This window comes from Silurus meridionalis, chromosome 3, assembly GCF_014805685.1.
Source record: "Silurus meridionalis isolate SWU-2019-XX chromosome 3, ASM1480568v1, whole genome shotgun sequence".
Taxonomy (NCBI): domain Eukaryota; kingdom Metazoa; phylum Chordata; class Actinopteri; order Siluriformes; family Siluridae; genus Silurus; species Silurus meridionalis.
In genome coordinates this window covers 21,395,332-21,409,082 of record NC_060886.1, presented here as the reverse complement: position 1 = coordinate 21,409,082, position 13,751 = coordinate 21,395,332, and the positions used below count along the sequence as shown (strand labels likewise).

Sequence of the window (13,751 nt, the reverse complement as noted above, 5' to 3'; positions counted from 1 at the left end):
CTGAAAATAATTTCTTATTTGTTGCTGAGTTGTTCCTGTGCTCACAAGTGTATCTCTCTGGTTCTGTCTTCTGTTTTCTACAGGTAATACACTAACTAGTCATAAGTACCTCTTACAATCCCACAACAAAACAGCTGAACTGTTTGATCAATTTAACATTCACAGTTTTTCATCTTGATGCAAATACATATGTAGTTATATCCCTATTAATTTTCAGATAGGTGGTAATTTTTTGGGACTATTTAAAGGAAAGCCTACCGATGCAATAGTACTGGTATTATATAATTGACCACTACATGTTTGCGCAAGTTTATATAAGCTGCTAGTCTGATCTCTGTGCAAACACAGGTTACACTGCATAATTAACTGCACACTTAAAACTGAAGTATATAATATTGTCAGGGATTTACCTCAGTGTTACCAGAAATTAATAGGGTTTGGATTTGAAGATGGTCTCAGCATCACTGCTGTCTGATTGGCCTGTATTTATTGTTCTTGGTATTTTAGTAGAAATATCTGAGGTATGATTTTTTTCTTGCAGTTTTTTTATTTTACTTTATTTAGTTTTATTCAGTAATGGATTAGAGTTGTGTAAATGTAGTAAAATATAATACTTCAAACAATAAATGTACACAATTACATTAATGTGTGTAATGTAATTTATTTTCCACCTCACCTCTGCTGAATGCAAGATCTTAGTCAAAACTGACTAATATGTGCCATGAAACGTTGTGCAGCAACATGTTCGTGTGTGACTTTTTGTGGCCAGGCAGTGAATTAAGCAATTTTGACTAGGGCCAAATTATGATCACATGGGGAGCAATGGCTAGAATCCACAGTAAAGCTACTGTAGCTTTAGCTTTTACTGTAACATCCCAGTGTAATGTTCTGGGCAACATTCTGCTGGGGATCATTGGGTCCTAGCATTCATGTGGATGTTACATTCTACATTCCTAAACATTGTTAAACCAACACTTCTTCACAGCTACGGTTTACCTTAATGGTAGTGGCCCTTTTCAGCAGGATAATGTGCAAGGGGGTAGTTTTAATGTCACTTCTTAATGTTATACCCACATGCAATCTTTCCATAATGATAAATAATTATCGTATCACAATCATTTTATTATTGGCACTTTACGGACATATAAATTGGATTTCCAAGCATTTTCTTGCAACATGTGGATGGTGAAGAGAGATTTTGCTGTAAAAACCTGTCCTACATAATGTGCATCTTCAAGGATACATTCATTAGACTATTATTCATCACAGTGTATTATAATCTAGGATATGTGGTTAACCAATCAGGACAGACAAGATTTGAAAATATTAGTCCTAAAGACGCACTGATAAAAAAAAAAAACTGTTTAATTGTAAGTAATAAAGGAAGGCTGGTGAAAAGGTGAGATAAATTACAATATGAGATATGAATAGGTACATAAAACCACACATATGGACTTCAAGAGTAAGAATTACGATTAAGGTCCTGTTCATTGCTACTGGTTAAATGTATTTTTTAAATCCTCAGGATCTCAGAATTTTTTTTCTCACATATTTGTCCTTCTAGTCAGAATTCAGTCAACAATTCAGTCAGATTCTCATCCAATGCATGTGTTTTGTTTGCAACTAAAACATCTAAAGCCAGTATTGGATTCTTGTTGCATGGTTCAACTTGTTACTATTTCATGGTAAAAGTCCTATTACAATACTTGTTTTTCCCAATTTTACTGGTAGTTCTCAGTTCCGGCTGCTGAAGTTCTCTGCTGTACAAACACAGAGGCTCCAGGCTGCATTTGACCTTCGGCCATGCCGAGTCTTTGTGCTGCCAGTAAAGGATTGGTGCCCATCTGCAGTGGCATGGTGTACACACCAGACTCAGACTGAGCTGTACCGAGACCGATGCCCCCCTGTTGTGGGCCGGCGCCTCCCCTCCCCCTGCCGTTGCGCTGAGTGTAGAAAGCCTGTGTGCTGTTAAACTGTGCTGCCTGTGCCATCAGGCAGGCCTGCAACTTGCGTTTGGCTCTCCAGCGGGCCACTCTGAGACGGGTCTTTTCCCTGCGTTCCTTCACCAGGTCGGCCAGTAGAGCCTGTGGCAGCGTCCGCTCCAGCTCGCGCCGTCGGGTCTCGCTGCGTTTACGCACTTCTATACGTTTTCGCTTGTAATCTTCATACAGCATCAGGTCTTTGCAGAAAGGATGCAGCTGCCTCTGTGTATCTGCCACAGTCAGCTGAGACTCAGTATCTAAAAGACACGGATGAGTGTGTAAGCATGGTTGTTTTTTTTAAAGTCATTACAAACTCAAAGTTTTCACCCTATTTCAACTATATTTTGTTTGAATGCTATAGAAGGTAACACTTAGAAAACCTTTTTATACATTTCTATATAATTGGAGGAAAAAACAGGATAGATGCACTAGATGTACAGAGATGATACATTTATTTTCACCAGGACCAAAAGTTATTTTATAACTTTATTTTATTTTAAGTAAACAGTTTACATGACAGAAAATGTAATTACTGACCGATCATGTAAAATATGCGTGATGACAATATACAAATCATTACCATTAACTAATCGCTAACTTAAAAAGCGTTTTAAAGGCTAAACATTGGGCAGTTTTGGATTTTTGCTTTTCTTCTTTGTCGCTGCTTTGATGCCACCCATCTCTGCTGCAGCTTTATTCTCTTTTCTATAGGGAGTTGTATGCTGGACATGATCTCTCCTTTGGCTTTTCTTTCCTGGTACCTGGTGGGGAAATTTTTTTATTTTAAAATTCAAAAAATTTGTGAAAAAAGGTAATCCACAACATGCTCTTTGGAAGGAAAAAAAAAAACACTGAAGGAATAGCGAACCTTTGACGTCTCGCCTCCAGCATGGCCATCTTTTTGACAGGATCAGCATTTATTTTCTCTCTGTATTTCCTGGAGCTCTCTTTGCGACTTGGTTTTTCTACAAATAAGCAGGTAAAGAAATTATTAACAACTCTTAGTATGTATGCGTGAAGATTTTAAACATTGTTTATAAAAAAAGCCTTGAAAATGTTTTGTGTGCTTTTTAAATATTGCTAAATAAATTAAGATTTTATTAAATATGCTCGCACTCACTCACCTGTTCTTTCGAGCCTGAGCTCCATATACGTCTGGTTTACATGAAGACCTCAAACCAGCAAGAGTCTTCACGTCAGTATCCATTTATAGATGAAGGATTTACATTACATTTATAGTTTATGAAGAAAAGGTCTCATGCCAAACTTTACACTTTTGCTAAAGACTAGGACTTCGTCAATAAACAGGGTCACGGACTCAACCAAAAACAGTCTCCAGTAGCCTGTTGCCAAACTCTTTATTAGGGAAACTTGTACACCTGCTCATTCATGTGATTAACTATCCCCAGCCACTCATGTGGCAGCATTGCAATGCAGAAAATCATGCTTACAATGTTTACATCAAACATCAGAATAGGGAACACATATGATGACTGTACCAGAAGGGCTAATTTGAGTACTTCAGAAAGTATTGAGCTCCTGGGATTATCACAGTATTTAAACAGAATGGTGCTAAAAAAAAATGAGTGTGAGTGTAGGGTCTGAAAAAAACAATGACGATGTAATACATCAATAAAAAATGGCCAGTTCCAGTAACTCAGATAGCCACTCTGTACAATTGTGTCGAACACAGAAGAATCTCAACATGCACATCAAACCTTGAGGTAGACATGCTGCAAGAGTTCACTTCAGGTTCGACTTCTTTCGGGCAGGAACAGACAGCCGAGGCTGCAGTGGTGCCAACATCATGAATCCATGGATCTAATCTGCCCTGTGTAAACTCCAGGCTTGTGCAGTTGGTGTAAAGGTGTGAAGGTGGAGTAATGATTTCTTGACACACTGTGGTCACTGTGTTAATAAATCACTGTCTGTTTGAGTAATGTTTTATTTTACTTGAAAAGTTTTATTTGAGAGAGAGGAAAAAGTTCAGTCTGTCTAAACCTGTGAGATTAAAGAAAATATTTCAATGCTATGTCCCTTCGTTAAATGTAGACAATTATCACATAATAAAAAGAAATCCATAACTGTGATAAATAATACATAGGAAAAAAAATAACATTCAGTGTGATTCAAGATAAATTACACACGTATTATTTATAAAATCTGTTTCTCTAATTGCATTTACTTTTTTTTAGTGAGTTATTGGCTCTGAGCAGCATATGGCACCAAAACACAATAGATTATTACTATAGCTACTGATTAGATGAAAAGTGAAAGAATGATGAGCTTCAACTCACATGCACTTGGGTCCACACCCATGAAAGCAGGTTCAGTCCCTGAAGGTATCTGGACACACTGTTGAGGCACTTGCAGCTCTATGGCCACTCCTGCTCCAGCCAAATGCTGGTGTAGTTCGATCTTAGGAAGCTCTGAAGTGGACGGCTCAGCTTGCTCCTCCTTCACCTCGACGATCTCGACCTCGGCTTCCTCCTGTTTGATCTTTAAAACAGGTTGGCTGGTGTCTGTTATAGCCGAGTTCAGTGCCTCGATTGTATGAGCAACAGGGAGAAGGTTTGGGTCTGTGACTTCAGTGTGTTCAGCTTCTGTGGTCTTTTGAGGTGTTTGACCCCATAGAGGATCGCTGCACTCTTGTGCGAGGCTGCACGTGTTCTCCACTGTGGAATAAAAAAATAGTTATCAGGTTTTATGAAACCCTAGTAATTAGCTTATGTATACACAATGCTAAGCTATTCTTCTGTTTTCATATATTTTAACACTATTGATTACTATACAATTGATCTGAAACGCACGTACTGAATTGTAATCTGACTGAAATATAATGATATCTGATCTGAGTTTTCCAGTTGCATTCACTGCCATGTGTTTTAATAGAGGCCATCACCATGCTTATAAGACTTTTGCATAACCTAGTACACAGCAAACTTTAGTAAGTTATTTGGGTGCTTTTTTAATCTTTCATTAATAACAGATGTCAGAAAATACCACTGGATCCCTAATGACATCATTAATAGCATGTATTCATAACTGATACCTTTCAATCCCAGATGTAGTTTTAATTCTGGCACCTCCTCATTGTGCATTTCAGCATTTTGGCAACTCTCAGTAGGGACAGGTTCATGGGTCACTTTATGAGTTTTAGGGACGGGTAGTGCTGTATGAGCTGGATCAGGGTTCCGGGGTTTGAGAGAAAGTGTGAGAGGTTCAGCACTGGGTGATCCTGTGTTTGAAGAGCGTCTTCTCAGTGGTAGTCCATGATCAGGCGTGATCTGGTGAGCTCTGGTTGTATCCAACTGACCGGCTGCCTGTCTGCTTGCGTCCAGATGACCGGCTGCCTGTCTGCTTGCGTCCAGATGACCGGCTGCCTGTCTGCTTGCGTCCAGATGACCGGCTGCCGGCCTGCTTGCTTCCAGATGACCGGCTGCCTGCCTGCTTGCGTCCAGATGACCGGCTGCCTGCCTGCTTGCGTCCAGATGACCGGCTGCCTGTCTGTTTGCGTCCAGATGACCGGCTGCCTGTCTGTTTGCGTCCAGATGACCGGCTGCCTGTCTGCTTGCGTCCAGATGACCGGCTGCCTGTCTGTTTGCGTCCAGATGACCGGCTGCCTGTCTGGCTGCGTTAATCTGACCAAGTGTGTGTCTGTGTGGCGCATGTCTATCATCCTTAGTGTTCAGTGCATTAACATATTTCTGCCGCAGGACCTTCATCTGACACCGAGTGGATTCTAACATCTTCCTGATGTCCTCGTTCTCCTTCTCTTTGGTCGTTAATTCTCTTCGCAGTTGTTCAAATTTGAGGCTCATCACCCGGATCATCTCCCCCAACACCGTCTCCACCGCCGCGTTCACGGCCTTTTCAATCACCACCCCCATCTGACCTCTCATCAGAGAAATAGTCAAATTCACGTCCATTCTGAACACGATCTGATTAGGAGCCGCTGATGTTCGGTTTTACTTTATCCTCAGAGCCTAACCGGGGCGAACAATCCAGTTTAAGAACTGCTGTCTGCGAGTTAGCTCACCGTAACGGATAGTTAGCAACCTTAGCTCGCTGCTGTTTATCCGTGGTACGGAAAAAGCGCCTCTAAGCTTTCCATGTAATGTTTAATTTAGATAAAACATATACTATACATATATTTACATATAAATGTAACTTTACTAAACTTTACAGCTATAACTGCTACATGAAGCCCCTCTCCATTGTTGTCTAACATCCTAACAAAACAGTGGTTTACAACTAACTAGGGCCGAATCCCAAACCAGGCCGTGTTAAATATACAGTTCACTGCCTCGCGCGTAAAAGCCGCTATTTCATATCCTACTAAGTGCCCCTGTGTAGGGTCTATAAAGCCAATTGAAACTCGAGTATACGAGACGTAGACTTCCGTTTATTTTCTTATTCTAGTATTAATCTATTAACCGCAAAAATGTCTTACTGCCATCTACAGGCTGTATGAGTAATACAGGCATTAGCAAGATGTCCCCTCTTCAAACATGGGTTAATCTAGAACTCATTCAGTCTGTATAAATCAGTGTCTGGGTTTGTTCAACAATTAAAACTGCATCCTGTACTAATGGTGAATATATAATCTTGAAACGGCAGCTTTAAAACATCGCCAAAGTTTCCATTCTAATAGTTAGTGCTTTGGTCAGAGCATCAACAACTTGAACCATCCTGCCAGAACAGGACCCATTTTCAAATCAATAAATAAGGATTCAAGGAATCATATATGAACTAATGACAGGAAAACAACAAAGACTTTTACACTTTTACACTCACTTACTGTAAGTTGCTTATGACAATGACTTGTGGTTTTTTTCAAAATAAATCAATATATTTCTTATATCGTCAAACATCACCAAACAACTAAATAATTATATATAGGGTCCATGGTTATTTACCTAATAGAAATGTAAAAATTTTCTATTTATTTATACAGCAGGTACAGACATTTGTAAGGTTTACTTGGGAAAAAAAGAAAGAGGCATTTGTGCAGCTATGCATTGACTGGGATTCAAATATTGGCCTCCTGCTTGGCAAGCAAGAATCCTACCACCAATACTAAGATTTATTTTAGTGTGTATTGTAGAAACAATGGCAAAATCTTGGCAGGGTTTTGGAGAGCAAGGGTTGCCACCAAAGTGTAAGCTATTTGGCCTGGGAGAGGGCACATACTTTTTCTTGATGTTGGGGAAGATGGGTGCAGGCAGGATAAAGATTCTGCTTTGATGTTTTTGGTTACTGTACAATATGAGAGGGTCTAGGGAAATTTGTTGGGTTTTGTTAATTTCTCTTGGCACCGTCTCTATTTGCTTGCTCATCAGGTATAATATTAAAATATGCAGACTGATTTATACATTTAAGATTTATAATTGTAATTTCATTACGTAAGAAATTCCTAAATGTTTTAGTCCTCTATTCATTTTTTTTAGTAATCTTGGATCTACCTGCTTCCAACCTTACAAAAGTTACATATCACAATGTCTGATAAAATATAGAATGAATTCTTTTGAACAATGTCTAAATGATGATTTTGATCTAATTTATCGGCTTCCACGTTGCTCTTGAGCAGTCATACCTCTAAAAGCCAGCAGATGGCAGCAATACATTTACAATCGTTAAATCCCTCACTAAACACATTGTACACATGTATTGTACTGCTTGGATTATGTTAAATAGATAAATTCTAATTTGTATCAGTCAGTACTTCTGAAATGAAAAGTAATTTTTGTTGGTGATTTGAATAATAATGTAATTGTCCTTGACTTTTTACTGTGTCTATAATCATTGAAGTGAATCAGTACATTAACTAAGCAGAGGTCAAATTATCCAGCAGTCAACAGGATCATTGATAAATCTATCTGTAATATATACTGAAATATTTATATTACTGAACATATATTGTGCAATATTTGCACTGTAGGCAGAAGTTGCTGTAGAGCAGTCATTTCATTCATATTGTCTTTCTGGATGTGAGGTGTCTCTTGAGCACATCTGATAAATGTATGCAGCTGCAAAATAGTGTCAGTTTAGGCATCTCCAACAACCTTTATATCGAATTGTAATGCCACCCATGCATGTAATCACAATATCTGTTCTGTGGTTATTTAGAATTTTCAGAAAACTGCAGCTACAATATATATCGGGTTTCCCCTACATCCTCTGTAAATATGTTTCTTGTCTTCTCTAAATTGTCTTGAGATGGTTTGGGAGATGGTTTGGGACCAATTGATTTCTGAAAGATCATTTGTATATAAAAAACTTCATTTTTATTTTATGTTTAATCTATTGGGTTATCATTTAGGTCCCAGGTATGCTGCTTAAAATTCCAGCACCCTATTGCAAAACATTTTTCTTTTCTATGCTTGATTTAATGTATAAACACTGTAGGAATAAATATTACAAAGAATATAAAAGTTTGAACTGGGTACAGTTATATTCACTTTGACAAGGAAGATATCTGTGTCGGAGTTTTATAAATACTTTTATATATATACATATACTGTAGCTGAGTTACAGTTTTCTTTATGCGCAGCTCCTTTTTGTCAATGCATAATATAAAAATGCTGGCTGAAGAAATAAACAGTGCTGGGACTGTTATCATATTATGATTACAGCAAGCATTATCTAAGGTGCTGATGTATACAGATTTATGTGAGGAGACAACGAAGATTACTGAAAAGGAGCGGATGTGGTTGACAAACATGCTCACTCAATTAGTCACCATTTTCTGCTTACATCAGGAGCTACCAAGCAAGCATTGTACAAAAAAATATCCCTACACTAGTAATTTATAGTCTACTTATGCTGTGATTTATCTGACCACTAAACCCAATTGTTCGCATTGAACCGAGGGGCGTCTATCGTTGAAGATAGGCATTGAAAGAGGATTTTTATGAATATAGTGAATCAGGTTTGCTCACAAGTCATTTTACAATAGAGTCAATTACTGAATACAGTAAAATGCCAGCTTCAGAAATGCATTTCATTTTTTATACCATGTTGTCCCATTTCCCATTTGTTATTACAGATGGGAAATAATACACTGTAAGTAAATACAGACTGAAGCGACCCACATTCCACTCCAAGTTAAATGTTCAAACAAGCTCATACTCAAAAAAATTGTAATTACCATTGAGGCAGTTCAGTTACATGTGTAAAATACCACCTGAATGACATTTAATAAATTTAAGCATGAAAGTGGCAGCAGAATATTTAAGGAGCATCTCTGAATGAAGGGGTACCGGACCCTATTCTATATAGAAAGACATTTGGCTAAACAATAGATTCTCTATACAATTTGGGTGATAAAATCTTTAACATTACCAATGTTAAAGTTTCAGGTCAAGGCTTAGACCATTTATGTTCTTCCACTCTAAGCATGGCATGTCTTCATGGAGCTTGCTTTGTGCATGGGGTATTGCCAAGCTGGAAGAGGTTTTAATTCTATTAAACAGAAATTGTAATGTTATTGCAAGCAAACACATTCCTGTGTGCTTCAAACATTGTAGCAATTGGTTGGTGGAAGGCACACGTATGAATGCAACGGTCAAGCATCCATATATTTTTGCCATATCACTTATGAAATGTTGTTTTTAAGACAATATGGCCCTTTGATATATAAGCAAATAAACAATGATGACATTTCTGCCACTACTGCCTCAAGCTATTGTTAAAAGTGCTATAAAATAGAATTGAATTGAACTAAAGAGCAATGCTGTTATAACAATGCAAACAATGCTTTTTATTTATTTTTGATAACCATCTAAATCATATAGCTGTAATATATATATGTATATATATATATATATATATATATATATATATATATATATATATATATATATATATATATATATATATATATATATATTATAAAACACAAACACACACACACACACACACACACACACACACACAATTTTATATATAAAAAACATACATATTAAACAGTATCAACCTATGAGTAAGGTAACAAAGATTCAGTCATAAGGTATAGCAACAACATGTTTATAAAACGTGCTTTTTCGATTAGATATAAAGAAATACAGTCATTTTTATATAATGTTTGAGCTGCTTGTTGTTTAATGGATTTATCTAATGCATTTAATGGTATGGTATAGTAAAGTCCTGAATACATGGGTTACACTCTGTTGTTGTTTTTTACAGGGGGATCAAATACTAGCATCTATACGATTCAGGTGAGAGTTGTGGTTCATGTCTCTGAAGGGTTGTACTTGGTGCTGCACCTCTCGCATGTCCATGTATTCTGCATTCTTGTCTGCTCCTTTCTTCTGAAATGGGTTACTAGGTTAGGAGTAGTAAACAACATCTGTGCACAAGTTCAGGCATTTGCATTTACTTGATATTACACACAATGGTAACACATATCCTGGTGTGAACAATTTAGTGCTAACTTGTTTACACCAGTGTGTTGGATCAGTAGATTCTTACATTTAAAGTATGTTTTTAGGCGCTCGAGGAAGAGGACTGTTTATTTTTCTTAGAAATGTAGTCAGAAAGAAAGATGATCAGTGCAAGAAAGTGTGTCTGTTACCTTTGGTCTGAGCCGGTTTTGCTGCAGATGAAGACACAAAATAGAAGTAACTACAAAAATTCTTTTTGTATTTCATTACAGTGTGTTGGAATTCTTACAACCTGTTTCTATCAAGATAATGCTTGATATTATGGCTTTATAGCACCAATGTAATATTAGCAATTCCAGAGCTAAATAAAAATGTTAAATCACACATCTGTAAAGTCATTCAATATCTAAAGTTTGAGTACTGTAAAAAATTCTGTAAAATCTGCTATATGGGCAAAGGTTTTGGGACACCTGACTTAAGTGGTTCTTCTGCAAACTGTAACCACAAAATTGGATAGCATTTATTTTTCACTTTACTTCAATTAGAAGACCCAAACCTGTTCCAGCATGACTATGCCCCTGTGCACAAAACAAGCTCCACGGAGTTAAGGTCAGGAGTGGCCTGCTATAGAGCTCTGACCTCAACTCTACTGAACACCTTTGGGATGGATTGAAATGTTGACTGCACCCCAGGCCTCCTCACCCTACATCAGTCCCTCACTTTATTAATGCCCTTGTGGCAGAATAGGCACAAATCAGGTTATTATAACAGCAAATGCAGCCTGAATGTGTAATGGGATGTTCAAAAACACATACAAATCTCATGGTCAGATGTCCACAAACCTTTGTCTATGTCGTGTATATCCTGTTTAGTAAGTGTTTGTATGTATATTTAAAAAGGATAGCCTGATGAACAAAATATAGATTATGGGATTTGCAATATGAGTTTTCATAAATAGAGGTCTCATATATTAAAGATGCATATTTCTTTCATTAAAGATGCAAATTCATAAAAGGAGATTTCAGGAGACTGGTAACTTGTTTCATGAATGTTAAATAAATGTATAATGTTTTAGAGAGCCACATTATTACTACACTATTAATACGTATAGTTTTTTTCTTTTGTAAATGTATTATTATCCTTGTTACTACAGAAAATACAATATTTTAGAATTTAAACCTGTCATACAAAATGGATTGCCATTTTTGAGAAATCAGAATACTAGAGTTTAACAGTCCATATCAGTGCGCTATAAATCACTGCACACACCATCAAACTGACACAAAGCCTGAGTATAGGGTGGATACATTCTCGTTTAACAAAACATAGGCATTTTGAAGAGTTCTTGCAATTTCTCTGAAGTATGTACAATTTTCTTACCTGCATTGGAACATAGGTTATTGAAAGCTCTTCGGAAATCTTTTTCTACAGAAAAGGACAAAAGTTCTGCAGTTGGTCAGTTTGTTTTGTTGATGAATCAATGGGGATAACCAGATTATTATCTTACCCTTAGATTAATAAACACAGATGTAATAATCAAACTGTAGAGACACAGCAGAAGCACAGTTCCAAGCAGAATCCAGTTGAGTAAACCGTATAAGGAATTATTGGCCACAGGCAAGATGCTGCATGAGTTTGTAGGTTTGGGAGCTGAAGTAAAACTTCCTTCAAAATAATACGAAGAACATTTTTTGCTTCTACGGTTAAAAATTATACATTAATTGCTTCATAAATATAATGATTCATTTACAAAATGTAAGTTTGAGAAATAATAGATGACAAGATGCTCGGCTATAAGAAAAGAAAATGAATGTCTTTCTTCAAATTTTCTGTGCTGTAATACAATTATTTCTTTTCCAAACATGCTGATATTTCTCACCTGGGAACATAATTTCTTCTCCGTTTCTCACTTGGATGGGGAGTGGATAATTTCTATATACCATACATTGAAGTTTTTTTTGCCCATCAGTAATTTTCAGTGTAAAATTAAACTGGTTTCCTGATGCTCTTCTGGAACAGTCTATATTGTTTTTGTCTGTTTTGCACACATTCTGGTCATTAATGAGCACAGTAGCACCCACAGTCCAGTTTATTGGTGCATCATGTTGGCATATGACATTTACTAAGTTGTTATCTTTGGAGTTGTACTGCAGCAATGTCCAAGCCTGGAATCCACTGCATACTGAAAAAAAAATCAACATATAAATTAGAAAAATAATTTAGATGACAAATTAGAAGACCTGTTAGTCTTTTTATTGCAGTATATATCCGATAAATAAGGTTTATCATGAGTCTCAATCAGTGGTACAAGAAAACATTTATTTAAGCTATTTGTTGAAATGGAAATATAAATGAAAATGTAATTAGGTTTTGGATACCTATGAACTATGGACAACTCTATTCTATATTTTAAATGAATGACAAACTCTCTTTTAAAGAACTTTTAAAAATGATGAATGGCTACAAATACAAAAAAATAATATAAAGTCATTTGTATTCATCTATGTACTCTATAATAAAAGAAAATGTTAATGTTCCACTCAATTTTGGAGAAATCATTTGTAAGACATGATGAAAAATGACATTAGAAAAGGATACAGTAAATAGTTACATTTATTAACCCGGTTTATTTGTTTTCTACTAACATAACCAAATAGACTTGATGTTAGAGAATAAAAGGAATGTACGATTTGCTTTACAGCCACTTACCATGTTCAAGTGTCAAAAAAAGGCTAAGAAAAAGAGTAAAGAGTCTGTCAGACATGTCAACCTACAGCGTGATGAGTACGCTTTACAGCTTTCAACCCTCACTGTGTATATTTATGAAGTGGAAAAAAAACAGGAAATGACACGCATATTCTTATAACAAGTACCTAGGGTAATGCCGATAGTCAAGTCAAGTCAAGTGGCTTTTATTGTCATTTTTACTATACACAGTGGTACACAGTACACAGTAAAAACAAAACAACGTTGATAGACAGTTAACAAATGGCAAAAGTTAGTCCACATGGATTATTATTACAAAGACACATACAGTATAGCATTTTGTGGCATTTAAATCAGTTTTCCATTTCCTTTTTTTCTTGATTTTGACCAGAAGCTTATCAGATGTGTAGGTGTTTCTTGAAATAGGTTTCATCTGAACGCCTACTGAAAGAGTTTCTTAGTTTGTTATTAGGATTAGCAAAGTAAACTGACCTGCATAGTTTCAAGCTTCTCTCACACAACTCTTACAGTTCAACAATGCGTTATTCAGCAAATCATGAGCTGTATGTGGTAGGAGCAGATTTTGTTTCGAAAAAAAAAAATTAGTCTATCAAACAAACAATACGTTTTCACAATTTCAGGCATGTTTCATTGTATTTAATGAATTTATTATATTGCA

At 36.5% G+C, this 13,751-nt stretch overlaps 2 protein-coding genes across 8 annotated transcripts; both read right to left on the bottom strand.

The window, feature by feature from the left end:
- Positions 1-1,101: 1,101 nt before the first annotated feature.
- Positions 1,102-6,329, bottom strand: si:ch211-67e16.4. 6 transcript variants are annotated; one of them, XM_046845694.1, is made up of 6 exons: positions 5,035-6,329; positions 4,280-4,657; positions 3,107-3,154; positions 2,851-2,947; positions 2,563-2,743; positions 2,104-2,239 (listed from the first exon to the last, which is right to left on the bottom strand). In XM_046845694.1, exons 1-5 carry the CDS (start codon positions 5,909-5,911, stop codon positions 2,593-2,595), a joined length of 1,551 nt encoding a protein of 516 aa, XP_046701650.1. In that variant the 5' UTR covers positions 5,912-6,329; the 3' UTR covers positions 2,104-2,239; positions 2,563-2,592. The 6 variants fall into 6 exon arrangements, with proteins under 6 accessions (XP_046701647.1, XP_046701648.1, XP_046701646.1 ...); XM_046845693.1 differs by lacking the exon at positions 2,104-2,239 and having other exon boundaries at positions 2,330-2,743; positions 5,035-6,328; XM_046845691.1 differs by lacking the exons at positions 2,563-2,743; positions 2,851-2,947; positions 3,107-3,154 and having other exon boundaries at positions 1,102-2,239; positions 5,035-5,545; positions 5,606-6,325.
- Positions 6,330-9,884: 3,555 nt separating this feature from the next.
- On the bottom strand, positions 9,885-13,177 carry si:ch211-67e16.3. Of its 2 annotated transcripts, none has more exons than XM_046845448.1 (6): positions 13,076-13,177; positions 12,246-12,548; positions 11,874-12,031; positions 11,747-11,791; positions 10,558-10,578; positions 9,885-10,294 (listed from the first exon to the last, which is right to left on the bottom strand). In XM_046845448.1, exons 1-6 carry the CDS (start codon positions 13,128-13,130, stop codon positions 10,175-10,177), a joined length of 702 nt encoding a protein of 233 aa, XP_046701404.1. In that variant the 5' UTR covers positions 13,131-13,177; the 3' UTR covers positions 9,885-10,174. The 2 variants fall into 2 exon arrangements, with proteins under 2 accessions (XP_046701404.1, XP_046701406.1); XM_046845450.1 differs by having other exon boundaries at positions 9,885-10,291.
- Between the last annotated feature and the right edge of the window lie 574 nt (positions 13,178-13,751).

What these genes read in the sequence shown, in the direction of transcription:
- si:ch211-67e16.4 (XM_046845689.1), bottom strand. Translation starts at nt 5,911, where the DNA reads ATGGACGTGAATTTGACTATTTCTCTGATGAGAGGTCAGATGGGGGTG. An exon ending in ACTACATCTGGGATTGAAAG is followed by an intron (nt 4,658 to 5,034) that starts GTATCAGTTATG and finishes TTTATTCCACAG; the next exon opens with TGGAGAACACGTGCAGCCTC. An exon ending in GGGTGTGGACCCAAGTGCAT is followed by an intron (nt 2,240 to 4,279) that starts GTGAGTTGAAGC and finishes CGTGTCTTTTAG; the next exon opens with ATACTGAGTCTCAGCTGACT.
- si:ch211-67e16.3 (XM_046845448.1), bottom strand. Translation starts at nt 13,130, where the DNA reads ATGTCTGACAGACTCTTTACTCTTTTTCTTAGCCTTTTTTTGACACTT. An exon ending in TAACCTATGTTCCAATGCAG is followed by an intron (nt 10,579 to 11,746) that starts GTAAGAAAATTG and finishes CTTCATCTGCAG; the next exon opens with CAAAACCGGCTCAGACCAAA. An exon ending in AAAACCGGCTCAGACCAAAG is followed by an intron (nt 10,295 to 10,557) that starts GTAACAGACACA and finishes AACCCATTTCAG; the next exon opens with AAGAAAGGAGCAGACAAGAA.